The 18,809-nt window shown below is 38.7% G+C and overlaps 1 protein-coding gene across 2 annotated transcripts in view; it reads right to left on the minus strand.

Moving 5' to 3' along the window:
- Window positions 1-673: 673 nt before the first annotated feature.
- Window positions 674-18,809, minus strand: part of SENP6 (SUMO specific peptidase 6) — a 78,849-nt gene continuing 60,713 nt past the window's right edge. For both annotated transcript variants that reach the window (XM_080388163.1, XM_080388164.1), the window contains 6 exons: window positions 12,860-13,293; window positions 8,799-8,902; window positions 6,573-6,661; window positions 4,282-4,350; window positions 4,005-4,155; window positions 674-1,280 (listed from right to left, as the gene is read on the minus strand). In XM_080388163.1, coding sequence (XP_080244289.1) covers window positions 1,071-1,280; window positions 4,005-4,155; window positions 4,282-4,350; window positions 6,573-6,661; window positions 8,799-8,902; window positions 12,860-13,293 — 1,057 coding nt within the window. In that variant the 3' untranslated portion in view covers window positions 674-1,070. The remainder of the gene's footprint in view (window positions 1,281-4,004; window positions 4,156-4,281; window positions 4,351-6,572; window positions 6,662-8,798; window positions 8,903-12,859; window positions 13,294-18,809) is intronic.

Consider the following 18,809-nt stretch of genomic DNA (forward strand, 5'->3'; position numbering starts at 1 on the left):
TATTGTAAAATCAAAATACACTGGAAATATCCAAACAAATCCCAACATTAGTCTGATGCTACCTAAAGCCAAGAACAAACAAGCAAGCAATGAACACTGGTATTTTGGTTTTTTGCGTGGATATTACAAAAAATAGTAATCATACACTTTTTTCTTTTTAAATGTTCATTACTTAGATAAAGCACATATGAATGTAACATTCAGAATTGTAACATAGAAAATGTAATGTGGGCAATCTGCTATTCCAAGTACACTTACCAAAATACAATTTTATAATGAAGAAAGTCTCAAAATACACCTGTACAACAATTGGGATCCACAAAATATGATTTAATAGTATCACTCAAGATCACTTCAATGAAACCACTTTTATAATACTGTTTGAATAGTCATCTCTGGTCAAAGAGCATTCTCCCTTTCCCTAGCCCGTCCCACTAAAGCAAGGGTGGAATTTTAATTGCAATGCGTATCTTTTAAAACCCCAAATCTGAAGCAGTCCTATTAACTATTACACTGCCTACACTTAGATACTGGGAGGATGGGAATCACCCTCTCTGAGGCCATGGTACATTGAGACACTTGCCCATAATTACTGTTTGTAGCGCAAGCAGAATAATCTTGTAAAGGGCAACTAAATAGGGTCAAAATATGAATTAATTATCTCACTATCAAATCATTCCCCTATGTGTTACTTAAGCCTGTAACATTACAACTTTACTGAAAAAGAAAAAGTTAACCATTTTATCCTATAAATATTTTCTTTATTTGCTTTATGTTTAGAAGTTGCTATTTAAGTTCTATTAACAGAAATACATAACAAAAGCTCCCTAACAAGTGGAAAAAAAGTAATTACAAATGCTGAAAAAGTTGGCCTCATTAACATATGTACAGACTTGCTTACTTAATACACATCTTTGTGGGAATTATATCATTTTATGACACACATTTATACAGGCATTAAACATTCCCAAGTAACTCTGAGCAGAGAATATGCCAAATCTTTAGTCTGGGCAGACAAAAATGTATATTTCAGTTTTGATTGTGGGGCTAACATGCAACAGATACAACATTCAGTCTGAGCTGCTGTTGATAAGCTGTTCTGGTTTTTCCTGCAAAGATCTTTCCATTGAACCTGGGTCCTTTTGTCCCTTCTTTTCCTTGTTCTGCTGTTCCTGTAGCTTCAGGATTATTTTTCGTATTTCTTCTCTTTTGGTTTTCATTCTTGGGCGTGGAAACCAGTCTGTTAAGTTCATTGGTAGCTCAAAATTCACAATGGGATTCTGAAAAGAAAGGTCATTTGGATATTACAGTAAGCAGTTATCCCCGAAAGGACTGGAGAGAACTGTAGAGAGGAAAAGTACATTCTTGCTCACCTCATTCCATCAGCATAGAACAAAATTCCTACAATTTGTGTGTTTTGTACATGTTCAATTAAGATAAAATATATCAAGCTTCAGTATGTTACAGAGTAACATTCATCAAGATCACGGTTCTGCTTATAAAAGCATCCAAATTACTCATTTTTCTACATCTTTCAAGATAAAACATTTGACTGCATAAATGCTTAAAATTGTTCTATTTTCTAAACAAAATTATTATTGTAATGGCATAGTACTTTTTTTTTTTAAGAATGACTAGCATCAAAATCTAGAGCTGTTCAGGAATTTCTTGCTAAATACTCCTGTTCTTATAAATATCTTTAGGACCACAGCCAACTAGGAAAGTCAGTTTTACATTTCACCCTAGAAAACAGGGCCTGTGAAAAGCCCCTGGCTGCCACGAGCACTTTTTATACTTACATTCTGATTTCTTGCTACAGGTAAATCATCCAAAGAATTGAAAGAATGATTATTATCAGACATCATCTATGTCACTTCTGTGACACTACAACAATTTCACCCTAACCAAACAACAGTTTGTAGAATAGTGTTTTCTCTCAAAGAAAATTCCTCCCTTTGTGTATTCCAGTTTACATCATTAACAGGGTTATTTAAGAGTGAATTGCATTCATCCATTGAGCTAACACTAGCAAGGCTACTTGGGAAAAAAACCCAGTGGCATTCTGCAGATGTCAATGCCTAATGTTGCACTAGCCACAGTACTCCAAACAGAACATCAAGTAGATAATGCAGCAATAACAACCCCCTCCGTTTAACTGATTTTGCCAATGAAGCTACTTAACACCAGAAGTAAGCAGACTTCAGAAGAATGACACTAAAGATGCAGAAAACCACGGGCAAAAACTGAACAAGTTTTCCAACTGTTTCAATTATGAAATAGGCTAGACAGAGGCGTAAGAACATTAACAAAACCTAATTAGTGTTTGTACCAAAACCAGAAAGATATTTCAAATTAATCTGAGCACATCCTTAACTAGGGCTTTTTGGGGGCCGCCGTGGGGATGCGCGGGGGGCGGCCGGACCGGGGCCCCGGTCCGGCCGCCCCCCCCGCATCCCCACGGCGGCAGCAGCCAGGTAACTCACCCCCCACCCCCTCCCCAGTTAAGCCAGTCCCCAGCACCGCCGGAGGGAACTGGGGGCCACCATGCGGCAGCTCAGAGCCGTCCCTTTGCGAACAGGCACGGTGCTGACTGAACGAGAGTACCCGCTGGCCGGCAGGTATGCTCCTCATTACACTGCCTACCCTGTCAAACAAAGTCTTTGATTTAAAAAAAAAAAAAAACAAAACAACACTCGCCATGATTTCAACCCTTATTATTAACAAGATGATACTTGAATTAAATCCACAAAGAAAAGGTTGTGCCTGAATAGTCCACAAATGTCAAATTAGGCACCTTCCCCATTCAGTTTGTACAGCTGCTAAAAACAATGAGACTTTGTGAAAATTTTCAAATATATGATCAGCTGAAATTATCAGTTCAGTAACTGTAAGGCAGTCAAGTACCATGCAGCCAGTACAGGTTTTCCTCTCCCACTACGGTGACTTCTGACAATACCTTGTGATTTGCCATCTGACACACTTACGTGCCATATCCCTATTCCCTGGCAGACAAAGCTGCTGCACCCTTGCAAGACCAGGCGGGACAAGGGATTCAGCCTGACGTAATTCAGCAGTCAATTCACAAGAAAGAAGGGGCTAAGAGCACGAAAACTTGCTTGCTTCTTACATCCCCCGTGTACAAAACAGGAAGCACTCTAGGATGGTTCTAAGCTCTCAAGGACTCAGCAGTAAACCAAAAGCTTTTAGACTTCGATTTGTGTGAATGCACTCTGCTAAAGCCCTGCTGCTCTTACAGAAAGTATGAATGAGGGGAGGGTAGTCGAATGGAGAAGAAACCACCAGCCTTCCCAGGAAAGGCTTGGTTACAGGACAGTTTAGGAACAGTGCTTTAAAGTACTGTGGACTGTAAACCGAGTTACTGTCCCATGCAGGCAACATCTCACTTGACCACCATTTCTCCTCCCAACCTAGACCTGAAGGTGCTAATGCCTCCACTGCTTCTCAAAGGAGCTGTAACTTGAAGACCAAGACAGTTTAAGTAAGTAGGACTTTAACCAATTTCTTCAATGGAATCAAGATCTGGCATTTAGCTGTAATGATTTCCACTTACATGCTCTCTTGCAAGTTGAAAAAACAGCTGCATCATATTAACTGATTTATTCATAGTCACAGTTCTTAGGGCGAAAAAACCAAGCTTTTTGTGCTGCATCTTTAGATTTTTAACTCAAATTTGAACTCCGGTACTTCTTTGCTAATATTAAAGGATACTCACTATATAAACACAAAGGAAGACTCTAAATGCATTCTCTCAGAAAATTCCGTGGCTTCTGATTTCTGATACATACATACAACTAAAAATGATAGTTTATTTTTGAAAAAGTATTCATTATTATGTATGCTAATGTATAAATTAGTTTATAATGCATAACTAACAAATAGGTATAAAAGCTACACTAGGAGCCTTTTATAATTGCAGTACTTTTAATAGCTCAGATTTGATTGCTGCAGGAGACAAAAAACGTTACACAAACAGGTATACATACCTCAAAAAAGCTCTCCACATACTGCAGTATGTACACTCCACAATCGCTGAAGTTGTTCTGTTGTGGCACTTTTGGGTTGGAACCTTTCATGACATCTTTGGAAAAGCTTCTTTTGTTGCCTTTCCTGACTTCCCATTCCACCTCTAAATATCTATGATAAAAGACCATGCAAATTAAAACTTCTTTTTCTTGAAGAATTTTGCAACAACACCACACCACCACCCACCCCCAAAAAACCCCTAGTGAAAAAACAACCACCCACAAATACAAAACTTACTCTCTTAGTGTTTTCACAACATTTGACCGGGAAGGGCCTCTAAGTGAGTCCATAAGCAAAATGCAGGGCCTAAGACAGAAGGGAATTTTAAAGTACACAGTATTTTACAGTAGTTCCGAAAACACAATGTTACAGAACTAGCTATGAAATAGTTTGTGGGGCAACCTTGAACAAAACTAGATCAATACTACGAAGTTTTGCCAGGGCTGCTATAATCCCCTAACTCGGATAGCTAAATGCAAAGTTATCTTTAGATTTAACCATATATGAAATACACTTACGAATGTACCAAGAAAATACAGCACTGTCAAACTGAAAGGATTTGTTACAGGTAAAAGCTAATTGCTTAACACCCCCTCAGGTGTCTAATGCCCTTTTTTAATGTACAAGGTATCTGGGACACTGGCAAGAAACTTAGAAAGTAAGGCACAGAACCCACAAACATCCTTCTGGAGTAGCAGCTGGAGGACAGATAGTACAGTCCACAGCACCTAAGATGACACCAGGTATGCATGTTCAACAAGTGATCCCAGCCAATGAATCTGAAATGTAGCTGACAGTTATGCACAGAACACACAGGCACTCAACTTGAAAGGCTTTAGAAAAATAATGTACCTATAAACAAACATTCTCTAGAGAACCAAGTCTGCTTGAACACTCTCTTGCATACTACAGGTGCTTACATCCCATCACTTAATGCAGAGGATGCTACCTTTGCAGTAGCTAAAAATGTTAACAGTCATACCAGCTGCCTTATATGCAACAGCTGGATTTATACATCAAAGCTGATACCAGAGTTCAGAATCTCAGGACTAGATGCAAGACATATTTTAAGGGATGAACAGGATGTAGATTACTTTTCACAAAGCTCTGTTTTCTCTTTTCTAACAATAATACACATGCACTTAAACAAGGTATCATTTCTAGAAAGCAGTAAATTCAGACAAATACCTGCATGCATTTACGTGTAGGTGTGTTTGCATTTATAAATTATGCAAATTTTTTAGATATAAGCATATAATTACTGGACTAATGTTTGCTTTTACTTGTACTTGGTTTCATTTCTGATAACAAACAGTTATTAGATAGGCAACACTCTTCAAAAGTGCACAACTCATCACCTGGGGGGGGGGGGCAGGGAAGGGGAAGTAGTAAAAGCCTTTTCAAGGTTAATTTTCTTTTCCGTATAGAAGTAATTTAAAAATATTCTAATTGTAAAGCATTTAAGCACCCTTAATGACGTTTGATACTTCAGTGTCAAACATCTTACTAAATTTCATGTTTGGACTATAATATCGTGGGAAGTATTACATACAGATAATCCATCATCAGAATAGGACAAATATAGCCAAGCTATCTTCAGAAGCTCATAAATATTCTTAGAACTCACAACACAGATGGATTTTTACCCTTTCATGAAAATGTATTAAGATGTCATAAACATTCCATTATCATGTATAATTTTATTCTGCACCATAAGAACATATTGTGAAAGTCTTTACCTTTCTAGCTACCATTACACTGATGAAGAAGGAAATATAAAAATGGATAAATACATTGTGAAAAAATACAAAGGAAACTGTCAAGACAGCAATACTAGTAGCAATGTTTCTGGATTTGCAATAATGCGTTTCTGTCACACCAAAATGCAAGCAACTGCAATCAATGATTATTAAGAATTTCTGGGTTCCAAACATCAAAGAATAAATTTTAAGGGTTTTCAAATCCAAAACAGCTCAAAAAGTTAATAAAATGTAACTGAATTTAGTACTGTGGAACACTCTTATTAGAGAAAAAATAATCCTAAGAACAGAGAGAGAGAGAGAGAGAGAGAGAGAGGAGTAATCCTAAAAACAGAGACAATAAAAAGAAACAGCTAGAACACATTTAGATAAAGAATGGGGGCAGTTAAAAGTTAAAGTATTAATAATACTTTATCCCATTTTTCTGTACTAATCTGAGTGGTGACAAAGGTTTTCTTTAATATTAATTTAATTATTTTAAAGGCATTTAACTGCTTTTTAATATAGAAGGATACATTTGAACACATTTGATACTACTGCGGCTTCTTTTTGTAGGAATCTAATCCCAAACCATGTTATTTCTCTAGCAGTTTCATTCATTAATTTTCTGCTCACTGAAGATGATACTACAAAGTATAAAATCCTCTCTCAAACACTAATAACATCCTGATTAAGGTGTTTGAAACTGATGACCATTTCCCACAAATACTGCTTTTAAAGTTCCATAAACTTTTATGAAATATCCATTTTAACTGTTTTAATACTTACTGTTTGCAGATAGTAGGCTTCAGGTGCCATTGTCCCATTTCTGAATTACAGTTATCATCTACAAGGCCGCCATCATCGCTACTGTCTTCCTATAGAAGCAACACGTTTACAGGTGTAGTAAAGCTAATATTGTTTTTCAAACGGATGCAAAAGAAATTATTGCTATACTTACACTTTTTATTGAAGACCAATAACATAAGTTTAATAAAGAAATGGTACCTTTAATCTGAAACCATTCCTGTTTGTAAAGTTTGCATTACCAACTTTTAGTCACACAGTTTCTCAAATCCATGCTGGAATGACATGGAGTGAATGGTGCTATTTATTTAATGACTGCTGAAACTAGAAAAAAAATGCAACTGATCTTTTTAAAGCATCCCTGGCTTAAAAGAAGTGCAACTCCATTATTTGCTTATAATCAAAATTGGCAACACTTTCCCCCTTGCTAATGATTACTGGAAATTTACTTGGTGGTTTCAAGTATCGTATCTTCTAGATGAAATGAGACAAGAACTGCAATGAACTCAGAAGCAAAATCTGATCTCAGCTCCAGAATGAAACAACTTGGTTCTTAGGGCAAGGGAAATTAAGACTGCCATTATTATATAGACCATGGTGCAAGAACAGCCATGCCACAAACCTCGGAATATTCTTTGGCCTTTTGATTTCAGTATTGATTGCTATGAAGAGTATGGAAGTTTTATGAACAAAACCACTAAGTTATTGTATCTAAAAGTATCCCAATGATTTAGTTTCTTACCCTTCTACTGAGTTCACCATTATTACCGCAGACCATTACGTAATAGGGAAAGAGATGCTTTCCAAAAATAGGAACCCCTGTATCAGCATGGTTTGTGAAATTTTTGGTGAGAATTATGTACACATCACTAACACATAGGATCCTATGACTGAAATCCTTGTGCTATGCCATGAAGATGTTATCGTATCAGAAACTACCGCCTAGTTCCTAATACACTTGTTTCTGTTGCAGCCTCAGCTCCATTTTTGGCAGATGAGAAAGTGCACTCAGCTTGTCATGTTCTACCATTTCTGTACTTGCTTTGTGCATTCTACATGATATCAGTAACAGCTTCAGCCTCAGTTAAGTTCTAAGCTACACTGCAACCATGAAATTTGCTATCTTTTCCTCCTCTCAAGGAACACAGTTGGCCATGTGCTTGCTTTCTTCCCTGCCTTCATGCCCCGTACTTGATTGGAAACATTCTACTCCTCAGCCTCCCATCTCCAGGCAACTCTTAATTGCTACAAAATAGACAAAAAAGGCACTTCTGTCAGGTGAGAATCACAGAACATTTGGGCAAGTGGCATGACAGGAGAGGTGGGTTGAGTCTACATGAAAAGCATTTAGGTTTCAACATAAACTGAGGCTTTTATATGTATGCATACATAAACATACTATTTGGAAGCCACTGCAAATAGCTGGAGACTTTGGGAAATAATTTTTGTTCTAGACTCAGAGGTGAAAAATAGGTAATTCCTAGACTGTATATCTGATAGTCTCCAACTCTATTTCGGACAACTTGGAGTCATACACCTGGAACACGAACAGGAAGGCCAATTAGGAAGAATAGTAAACATGTAACTCCTAGCTTGCTCACACTGAATATACACTGTGGAAGCAACAGGCCTATGGAATCGTGCCCTCATACCTGGCAGTGAGTCAGTAAAGGACATTTTAATGATCAGTCTTTCCACAGCTCTAAAATCTAAGCATCTTGCAACTTGAACGAGAACACTACTTGATTATAAATCCCTGCTGTTTAAATTTGATCAGGAGAAGCACCAATGAAATCAAACAGCAGCGTAGCAACTAGTCACAAATGCATCTCTTTATGTCCAGAAAATGCAGCTGAAAGCTGACAAACTTGTTCTTGGGTCTGACAGATAAAACAGAAATGTATTAACTTCCAGAGTTTCCACTAAAATAATTGCATAATATTGCCACTATGCAAAAGACTCACAAAACTAAATGCAGGATCAGTACAGCAGTGTCCTATTAAACAGTTTAATGAACAAATGCACAACGCCCTCCTGTCAGCTAATTTGCAAGTTTTTGTAGGTAGCCAGTGCTTTGGATTTGACACTTGTAAAGAAAAGCAGCTTTAAAAAATGCACATTTACAATATGTATACAGCTTTTAAGCTGCCCATTCAAAATGCAACACAACAGTTCACATTTCCCAAATAAAATTGCTAAATTCTTTACCTGGTTATCTTGGTCTTCAGAAAAATCTATAAGCTCATCTTCATTTAGTTTACTGCCATCAGCTGAGTCTTCACTATAGTTTAGCCTGATTTTGTGCAATCCATCTGTATCAATCACAGACAGCAGTATATTTATTTAATCATCAAATACTATGTCATCACTGAAGAGCAAACTAAATTTAAATAAATATCTCAAATTTCCTCAGGATTGCTCACAATAACTGATACAGCTGACATATTTTACTCATATGAACGAAAGTGAAATTTCTTTTCCAAGTAACACAGCAGAAAATGTTCTTATTTGAGAAATACAAAAAAAAAATTCTAGAGACCTAGACTAAAACCCACCATGAAATTACCCTGTAGTTCGATTAAGTCTCTACAACAGTATGAATCGGTACCGCTACCAGAAGGGTCAGTCTCATCTGGTCCCTTACTATAACTCCTTATTCCCATCCCTAGCTGCTTCCTTCCATAACACTGAATGCTTCCACACAGAGAGGACCAGACTGAGAAAGACAGTCACAAGCTTAATATTTTTTAACCTGAATCACTTGCTTGATCAGATTCGCTGTGCCGTTAATACGAAGACTTGTGCTGGTAAAAGGGAAAATGCAGCTTGCGAACACGCTGCTGGGGAGGGTTGAATGCAGGATCAGCTCTTCTGGGAGCAGCAGCTTAGAAATGTTTGTGAAACTTAACAATTTGCTACATAAAAAGAGTATCTATAAATTTACTCCCTACTCCCTCTACGTATTTAGTTGCTTGGGAAACAGCAGCAGAAGAAATAAAGAATAATGAATGTTATAGCCATACCTGTGAAAGAAGCAGATGCAGACAGCTATGGTCTCGCTAGTCTTACTAGACTGCCATGCAAGACTTCAGAACAGATTTTGAGGGAAAAAATAATAAACTCTGTGGAAATTGCTCAACTTATTCATCAGTGGCCTGGCTGAAGGGACAGAGCGCACCCTCAGCAGGTTTGCTGATGGTACAAAGCTGGGAGGAGCAGCTGACACACCAGGAGGCTGCGCTGCCATTCAGTGACACCTGGGCAGGCTGGAGAGCTGGGAGGAGAGGAACCTGATGAAGCTCACCAAAGGCAAGTGTAAGGTCCTGCACCTGGGGAGGGACAACCCCATGCACCAGCACAGGCCAGGGGTGACCTGCTGGAAGGCAGCTCTGCGGAGAAGGGCCTGGGGGTTCTGGGGGACAGCAAGCTGCCCATGAGCCAGCTGTGTGACCTGGTGGCCAAGAAGGACCCTGGGGGGCATTGGGAGCAGCATGGCCATCAGGTCGAGGGAAGTTATCGTCCCCCTCGCTCTGCCCTGGTGAAGCCACACCTGGAGCCCTGTGTCCAGTTCTGGGCTCCCCAGCTCAAGGGAGACAGGGAACTGCTGCACAGGGCCCAGTGGAGGGATACCAAGGTGATGAGGGGACTGGAGCATCTCCCTGCTGAGGAAAGGCTGAGAGAGCCGGGGCTGTGTAGCCTGGAGAGGAGAAAACTGAGAGGGGATCTGATTAATGTCCACTAATATCTTAAAGGCAGGTGTCAACGGGGCCAGGCTCCTTTCAGTGGTGCCCAGTGACAGAACAAGGGGCAACGGGCACCAACTGCAACACAAGAAGCTCCATCTGAACATGAGGAAAAAGTTCTTTACTTTGAGGGTGACAGAGCACTGGAACAGGCTGCCCAGAGAGGGTATGGGGTCTCCTTCAAAACATTCAAAACCTGCATGGAAGCAATTTTGTGCATCCTGCTCTAGGCAAACCTGCTCTAGCAGGGGGTGGGACTAGAAGATCTCCAGAGGTCCCTTCCAACTCTGACCATTCTGTGAAATAAGTCAAAAATTGATAACTCATGCCAGCAAAACCTGAAATCTTCATAAGAAAACTTCTCCTAGAAAAGGACTATATAATATATATAAACAATGACAGAAATAAAAGTGCTGGTTATGGTGTCAGCGGAGGACATACTAAAGAAAACCAGAATTTCTGTAAGAACAGTAAATAGGGCAATGGACTAGTTAGTGGAAAAAATGGCTAAGACCTGAATTTGAGAACACTTTAACTGAGAAGTTGAAGTAACTTTGGAACACTTTGGAAAGAGGTCACTAGTGGAGTTCCATAGGGACAAAAACTTGGGAATTAGTCTTACTCAGTATCTTTGAAAAGACCTTAGCACAAGAAGTAGGCCATGTATTAATGTGACTCATTGCTGAGATTCCTAAAAAATAAAAATTGGTATTGAGAAGAATCATCTCTCATACAAGAACTGAGCAATAAAAAGACGATTAGGTAAGTAATAATAAAAAAATAAATCTGTGATTTCCTCAACGTTATTTAGATATCAACTCCTACTGATTTACAAGTCCAACACCAGAATTTAGTCTGGGATCAAGACATCTAACTTTAGGTTCCCATGCACAGTAGGCATCTAAGGGCTCACCAGTAGAGCCCATACTCAGAGCACACAGATACTCAACTGAAGAACTACTCTGTGTCTGCTGAGTATGGATGAGAGGACACAGTCTCTTGGTTTCATTGACATCAGAGGCAACTGCTGTCTTCTGATATCCTAGGATATCCAGGAGATATGTATGGATTTGGCAGAGTCAAGACTCACACCCTTCTGGAGCAACAGCTGAAGGCTGGGCAGAAAACCCAAGGCCTACATCCCCATCTTCCATCTGGTTGAAATGGAAGTTTAGATACACAGCACATTTAAATTTAGCTGCCTAACCGTATGCTTTGTGTCAATCTCAAGTTGAATCTCATCCTTAAACCAGGACTGCGACCTGTAAGAATGTCGGTGTTAATGAAAGGGTACATCATCTGCAACAGCTGAGCAAAAGTCTGAGTGTTTTAGTCAGCAATAGAATGACCATCAGCCACCAATACAATGCAGCTGTACAAAAAGAAATGTAATCCCTGCAAAAATAGACATCATAAAAGGTGTCCCAACTAATTACAGACACGTAACAGTAGCAGCATCCAAGACATGACACCATATCTTACAGCAGCAACATCATAAAAACAGTAACAATCACACATAAAATGAAAAAATCAATTCAAACAACAGCAGATCTACACATACGCCCAAGCTCCGCCAACAAGACCTTCTAGAAGTGACAATGTTATCACAAATGAATAAATTTACAATAGAAAGTAGGACAGTGTTTATACTCACAAAGATATTGAAATTGTAATGGCCTGCAGTATACAGATTATACTGCATGACTGATAATATTTTCAGATTTTGTACTGTAACCTATGCAATTACTTACTGTATAAATTAAGCCAGCAGGAATAGTATCGGTTACTAAAGTACAGTTTTTGCATGACTAGATGTTTCATACTTCATGCCTCAAAGGGTTCCAAATCTTGCAGCGGGCAGGGAAAACAATCTTTTCCTAATTCCTTCATCTTCCTTTAAAAGTATGTCAGCTCCTTTGTTCACTTTGGTACAAACTGTTCCAGATCACTGAAATCAGCCTCCACAGCGGCAATGAATGGAGAAAGCCTCTCTAAATGGAGGTCATGTGAGATCTTTAAATTTTTTTTTAAGATTATTTTCATCTTATTCTTTTTACATACTTCCTACCAGGACATTAAAGAACTTAATGGTGTGGAAGAAAAACCTCAGATGCTAGAAGACGCTGACATTAAAGTTGCTCACTCAATTTTTAATTTAGTTCTCCCACACACATACATTATGAGGATCCATGGTCAACTATTAGTCTTTACTTAACGATCACAGTCTTAAGTGATGCGAAGCAGTATCTACAAAATGATTTTGTGTGAAAAAAGGTCACACAACTGAAAAATTAATCTGGTTTAGGAAAACAGTGTTTTATCTCCTGCCCTTTGCCATGAAAGTTGTCTCAATAGCCACAAAAACATTTTATAAGCAATGGCTATAAATTACTTATACTGTAAGCACTCAAAATTCAGCCACATAACGAACTTTCAAAGTATGAAGTTTATACCCTGCAGAAGTACTGACAGATGTGAAATCTCAGAATTTTTCATTAAAACGTGCATATTTTTACAATTACATACCCATAGACTGGCTAGCAGTTGTGAATTCACCCTGTATACCATTTTCATCCGGAGTCCTATGGTCCAGTTTAGGGCACACTGATTCCACAGTGTTAGGATCTTCCACATCACTGTCTATTTGATTTAGTTTTTTGAAAGCACTTTTTCCCCTGCAAGGACTTCTTCTACAACATGAAGACTCACTGTCTTCTGTTTCAGTGTTTGGGTCAATTAAAGCTGTATTATACTTTTTGGTCAACGTCTTCTTTGCTGTGGACTTGGAAGGTGAGTTTTGTGCATCTAATTCATTTGGCAAAGGAGATGGTGTGTTGCTCTCTCCATCTGATGAGGAAGATTTTATCTGTGTTGCAGCATTTTCATGATAGTTGGGATTTGGTTCATACCTGGGTTTTTCTAAACCAGGAAAACAGATGACAGCCAAAAACCAGTGGGCGCTGCAAAGGAAAAAATAGATTAAAAACTAACAACTATATCAATGCTCAGAGTTTAACCTGGAGTAGGTAAAACTCAAACAAAACACTGAGTACATGCGCACATGCACACGCAAAACCCAAACCCTGCCCCCAACAGGTATCAAAGATATACTGTAACAGCTGTTCACTTTTCTGAGCAGGTTTTACTCAAGCCTTCGCAGTCTTCTCTAAAGGTAAGATCACTCCATGCAAGTAGTCACCAACAAATTCATTAATATGATGCCGTTAGTGGAAAACGGGTGCTGTCTAAATATTCCTTTCAATTTCCTCATACTGTATTACATTCTTTTCCTTCTTTGAATTAAAGCTTATTTATCTTTTTAACATTTTCTTTATCAATGCATGAATTAGAGATCATGAAGTTCATGCTTTATGGCTGCATAAAGTTTTCTAGCAGTTCAGTGCTAACAGCACAAGTAGTCAGATCTAACGGTATAGCTGTATTGCCCATATTCTTCTGGCTACGAGATCTTCCAATGGTGTATGAATGACACTTCGTATTTTTAAAGAAATCTTGTAACAATGAATTTAAAAAGGGGAGAAAAGCGTGTTTATAAAGCCATCACCATGACTCTGTTGTCCTCCTCACCCTTCAAAGAACTGACATTCTAACCCTTTCAGTATCAAAAACAGTTATATGCCCCAACAGAAACTAAGCTTTGCCCCAGTTTCCTCCTTATCTCCTTGTCTCTTCAGACTTCACTGACTTGCCACTCAATCAGAAATGGAGCAGCAGCAAATTCAGGGACTGAGGCACTGAAAGTAGCTATCAACTGACGTGATTTAGAAATTTTCTGAAAGATCTTAAGATTCCCTACAGCGTAACAAAACAGAACCTAGCTACTATGTATTATGCAGGTGAAGCCACATTTCAATGTGTTTTAAGAAAAGAAAAAGCAGTAGCTAACAATGTAGGTCTGACATACTAAAAAAATACTCAGATGATTACGAAGCCTAAATTCCATGAAAATTAAATGGCAGTTAAAGTTAAGTGGCCTTTGAAAGCAGCATGTGAAGTATGGAGGCATTTTGTCTTAAATAATTCACCACATCTAGTAAATGAATACATTAAGTATTGCCAAACCCTGGATCTGTGTGTGCTCTATTAATACGGGGTTTATGTACCAATTATGTAAACAGAATAGCAAATTAACCTGCATCTAAAAAGAAAATAGCTTGTAAACTTTTAAAAGAACAACCTATTTCCATTGAAGACTTGAACAAAAAGAACTGTACTGCCACAGAATACTGATGCAGTTATGGTTAAAACAGCCACATTGTTCTGAAGTTAATTCTCCCCTAGATTCATCCTGCCCACCTCCAGTTACTGCAGTTTGAAAACTTGTTAGATGATGAGCCCCCATTCCCTAAACTAGTGGTTTTGGGAAGAGTCTGGAAAGTCTTTCTGGAAGTAGATATCAAAGTCCAGCAATTCCAAAGCAATCATTTCTAGAACGTACTCTTAAACCAGATGCCAGAATAAATAGCTGTGTCCTAAAAGAAAAAAAAAAAAAGCATCATTCTAGGCAGCACAGGAGAAGCGTTATCAGGAGCAACCATTAGCAGCGTTCCTATAACGCAAGAGAAGCTCTCAAGTTTTTCCGAATCCTAGAATAACTTGCTTCCCATACTAATTAATTCAAGACACAAAGAAGCTAAAGAAACTCTGAGACTGTTTTTCAGCCAACCTTAACCACAGATTAAGGCTTGAGACCTTTTATAAACAGTAATGAATGTAGATCTCTCACTGGAACCAAAGAAACACTTCCATACCTTCGATCCGCTATTGTATCACATAAGAGGAAGTTCTGTTTACAAGGACTAATTACCAGCACCAAACCAGGTGGCAAATTCCTCAAAAATAGCTGCAGTGCTGCAACACATCAAGTTGCAAACACTGGGAGAGTCTAGACAACTCAAGGCTGTATGTGAGTTTTATGATCATAATTTATGAAGATAAGGAATAAACTGATGGATGAGAGGTGGGTGATGAAAGCCTTACTACACTACATAGGTTGCATGTACAAATGTCCAGGCAAAGGCACACTGAAAAAATTCTGAAAACCAGGTTCTCCAAGAACCACACAGAATGGCATGGACTCTGCTCTCTATACATCGCAGGCATTAATTGGCTCTCCCTCCACACCGCGGATTCTCTGTGCTCCTAGTGTTCTGACTTATCCCTTGAAGTTACAGGGCAATGCTCCAATTACAAAAAAAAACCCCAAAACCTAGACAGCTAGTCAAGGAGTTGGAAGTCATGCTCTACTGAACTCAGGGCATCTAAACATCTCCACTCTTGTCAACACCAAGTGTGACGATCCTCATTTTGCAAGTGAGGAACAGGAGCACAGCAAACTACTGTAACACAAAAGTAGTCACACAAGGGAGTTTCTGAAAAAGCTGCAACTTCATACAGATGTTAGGTCCCAGCCCATAGCCTTTGTCGTAAGATATCCAAAACTCACTGCAGATTAAGAAGCCAACTAATATAGAAATCAGCACCACAAACACATAAAAATGTTGTATTTGGCCCAAAAGCAAGGTTTCACAGTTCTATTAACAGACAAAGTCCAGGGGCTATATGTTTTATAACACATTATATACACAGCTACGGACTGTTACCTGAGGCTTAACTTACACAAACAGTATCTATACTATACTTGATAACCAGATCTGAAATCCTTCAGGTTAGTATTTTGCCATTAAGAAACAAAAATCACTACTAATACTTATTGCCTTTTTTGTCAGCAGTATGTTTAGTTCTAAAGATAAAAACTTGTGGTTCTATATCAGAAAACCTAAGAAGCACCTGAAGTGGTACTGTAGTGAAGTTAATGAAAGTAAAACAGGATTTACATGTCAATTCAATATAAAGACAAGAGCTATGTATCAAAATAAGAGAGATACTTGCAATAAAGTAACCAGCAAAACCTCAAAACATTTTGGCGTGGTTTAACTGGAGCTAGCAACTGACCACCACACAGCTTCTGGCTTACTTCCCCCCTCCTCTGGTAGCACAGGGAGGAGAAGTGGGAAAGAGGTAAAAGCCAAGGGCTGAGATAAGTAGAATTTAATACTTGAAGTAACATAAAATACAATAAAACCCAATAATAAAAACAACAGTAATTGTAATGAAAAGGAGGGAGAAGGGGAGAGGAATAAAATCCAAAGGGAAGGAGAGGAAAAAAACCAAGTGATGCGCAATACAGTTCCTCGCCACCCGCTGACCAGTGCCCAGCCAGTCCCTGAGCGGTGATCAGCCGGCCCTGGCCAGCTCCCCCCGTTTATATACCCAGCGTGACATTTTATGGTATGGAATATCCCTTTGAACTAGGTCGGCTGTCCTGTCCCAATTTCTTGTGCCCCTCCAGCCTTCTTGCTGGCAGGGCCTGAGAAACTGAAAAGTCCTTGACTTCGAATAAGCATTGCCTAGCTACAACTAAAAACATCAGTGTGTTTTCAACATTATTTGTATACTAAACCTGAGACACAGCATTGTACCAGTTACTGAAAGGAAAATTAACTCCATCCCAGCCAAATCCGTGACATTTTTTGATTGAAAACACCATGTTAACACAACTCCAGTTCTCTGCTCTTGACCTATTTTGAAGCACAAGTACATATGGAAAAAAGCAGTCACATACTAACCTAGTAAAACCTGCTACTTTTCTGTGTCATGGCAATATAAGGAAGGAGGAGATACTTTAGCAAGTGACAGTTCTGTTACTAGGACAGAGGCCTAGAAGCCTTCATACTTGCCAGTTTTTGTTCTTCCCCAGGTAGCTCCCCAGCCTCCCCTCTGTCCTGCGAGATACCAATTGCTCATCATAATGGCAGTATATCAATGTTGAGTCACTGATTCTTTCCTAAGTATGCTGGCATCTCCCGCAAAAAAAGGTCAGCTTTTTGTTCCTCAAAAATGACTACTGAGTTTTGGAGCACTGGGCAAGCGACATGTTTGAGGGAAGACAGAATAGCAAGGTGCATCCAAAAATAATAGCAGCTAATAACAATGAATTAAAAAAAAATACATAAGATCTAACGTATGCTTTCTTTGGCAGAAGAAGGTTGTCAAAACCAACAATAACAAACCAACCCACTCTCCTGCCCCCCAATAGACCAGCACTTTCTTGTCTCCCTGGATGCTTGTTTTTTTTCTGCTCTGCAATATTCTTACTATACATATCAAAAAACCACTTTTTCAAATGCATATCCTGCTATCACCACTTACAAAGTTTCAGTTCACAGTGAAGGGCAGTTCCACAAAGTGTGAATAGGATCATTTCCAGATGAAAGATTCACACCAAGAGTACACTTTTTCTGCTCTAATCATTACTGCACGAGTCCATGAGACCAAGGCAGACCAAAGCAAAATCCCCAACCCACACAAGGGGTAAACATCATGCCTTCACTACAAGCTGTTTTGTTCTGCAGATTCACTCCTACTGAGCTGCACTATTTGCTTAGGTAGATACTGCTTTAGCTCCTTATCAATAGATGATCAAGACAGTGAAAACTACTATATGTTAAGTTACTAGCAACTAATTCTTTTAAAACCACAGAACTATTTCTTTTCATTTTCAGGTAACTTCTAAGTTAAGACTGTCTGGTATTTGCAGCATGATCAGTCTCATTTCTGCTATGCATAACCAATGTGGATGTGGGAATGACGTGAGATACGATGGTGGGAAGTAAATAAACTTTAGTTGCCTTAGAGCTTATATAAGTGACAGACACTTCAAAGTTCTGGTACTTAAAGCTTTGGGGGAGGGAGATGGTAAGGATGAAGTCTGTAGTGGACAGGGAATTATCCTACACCTGAAGTTGTTTTCATCACCTGAGAACTGGCTGTCTTCCCATAGCTGTACAGAGGTCATAGCATCTCAAAATCTAAAGCCAGTGCTTGTGAGAAGCTTTCTCAGAGATTTACTTAACAACTTTATAACAAAGACAGATCTATGGTCAGTTACCTCATAACTGCCTCTCTACAGCTAGTCTCAGAATTCAGCTGGACAGAAAAAAAAAAAGGAATTGGGAAATTTTCCTCCCACTTCACAATGGCATGGTATTTAGATAAATTTATTTTGAAAAGCTTTTACTTAAAAAAACTCCCATTCTTTGAACTTCTCAAAGATCAGTTAGGTATGCCTATGATAAGTCAGTTACAATTCTCTTGTCTCTCTGTCCTTACTTATGTTTTCTATTGTTTAGTTTTTAAATGCAGTAATTTGGCTTAAGGACTGCTTAGATTCTTTTTGTAAAATGTAGAAATATGTTTGTGACAACTTGCTCTGATTATTAAGGATGGTAAGCATCATTAAAAGTCTAACAATGATCAGAATGCCAACAGTCTGCTTCCTGATCCAAGAAAAGTATCAGGACAAAAGGATATAAAGAAAAAGAATACAGCTTCCAATACAGGCCAGCAGAGGTTTCCAATTGCATTTTCTTCCAATACAGATTTATTGTAATTA

The sequence above is a fragment of the Falco punctatus genome (assembly GCF_963210335.1).
Source record: "Falco punctatus genome assembly, chromosome: 5".
NCBI classification, from domain to species: domain Eukaryota; kingdom Metazoa; phylum Chordata; class Aves; order Falconiformes; family Falconidae; genus Falco; species Falco punctatus.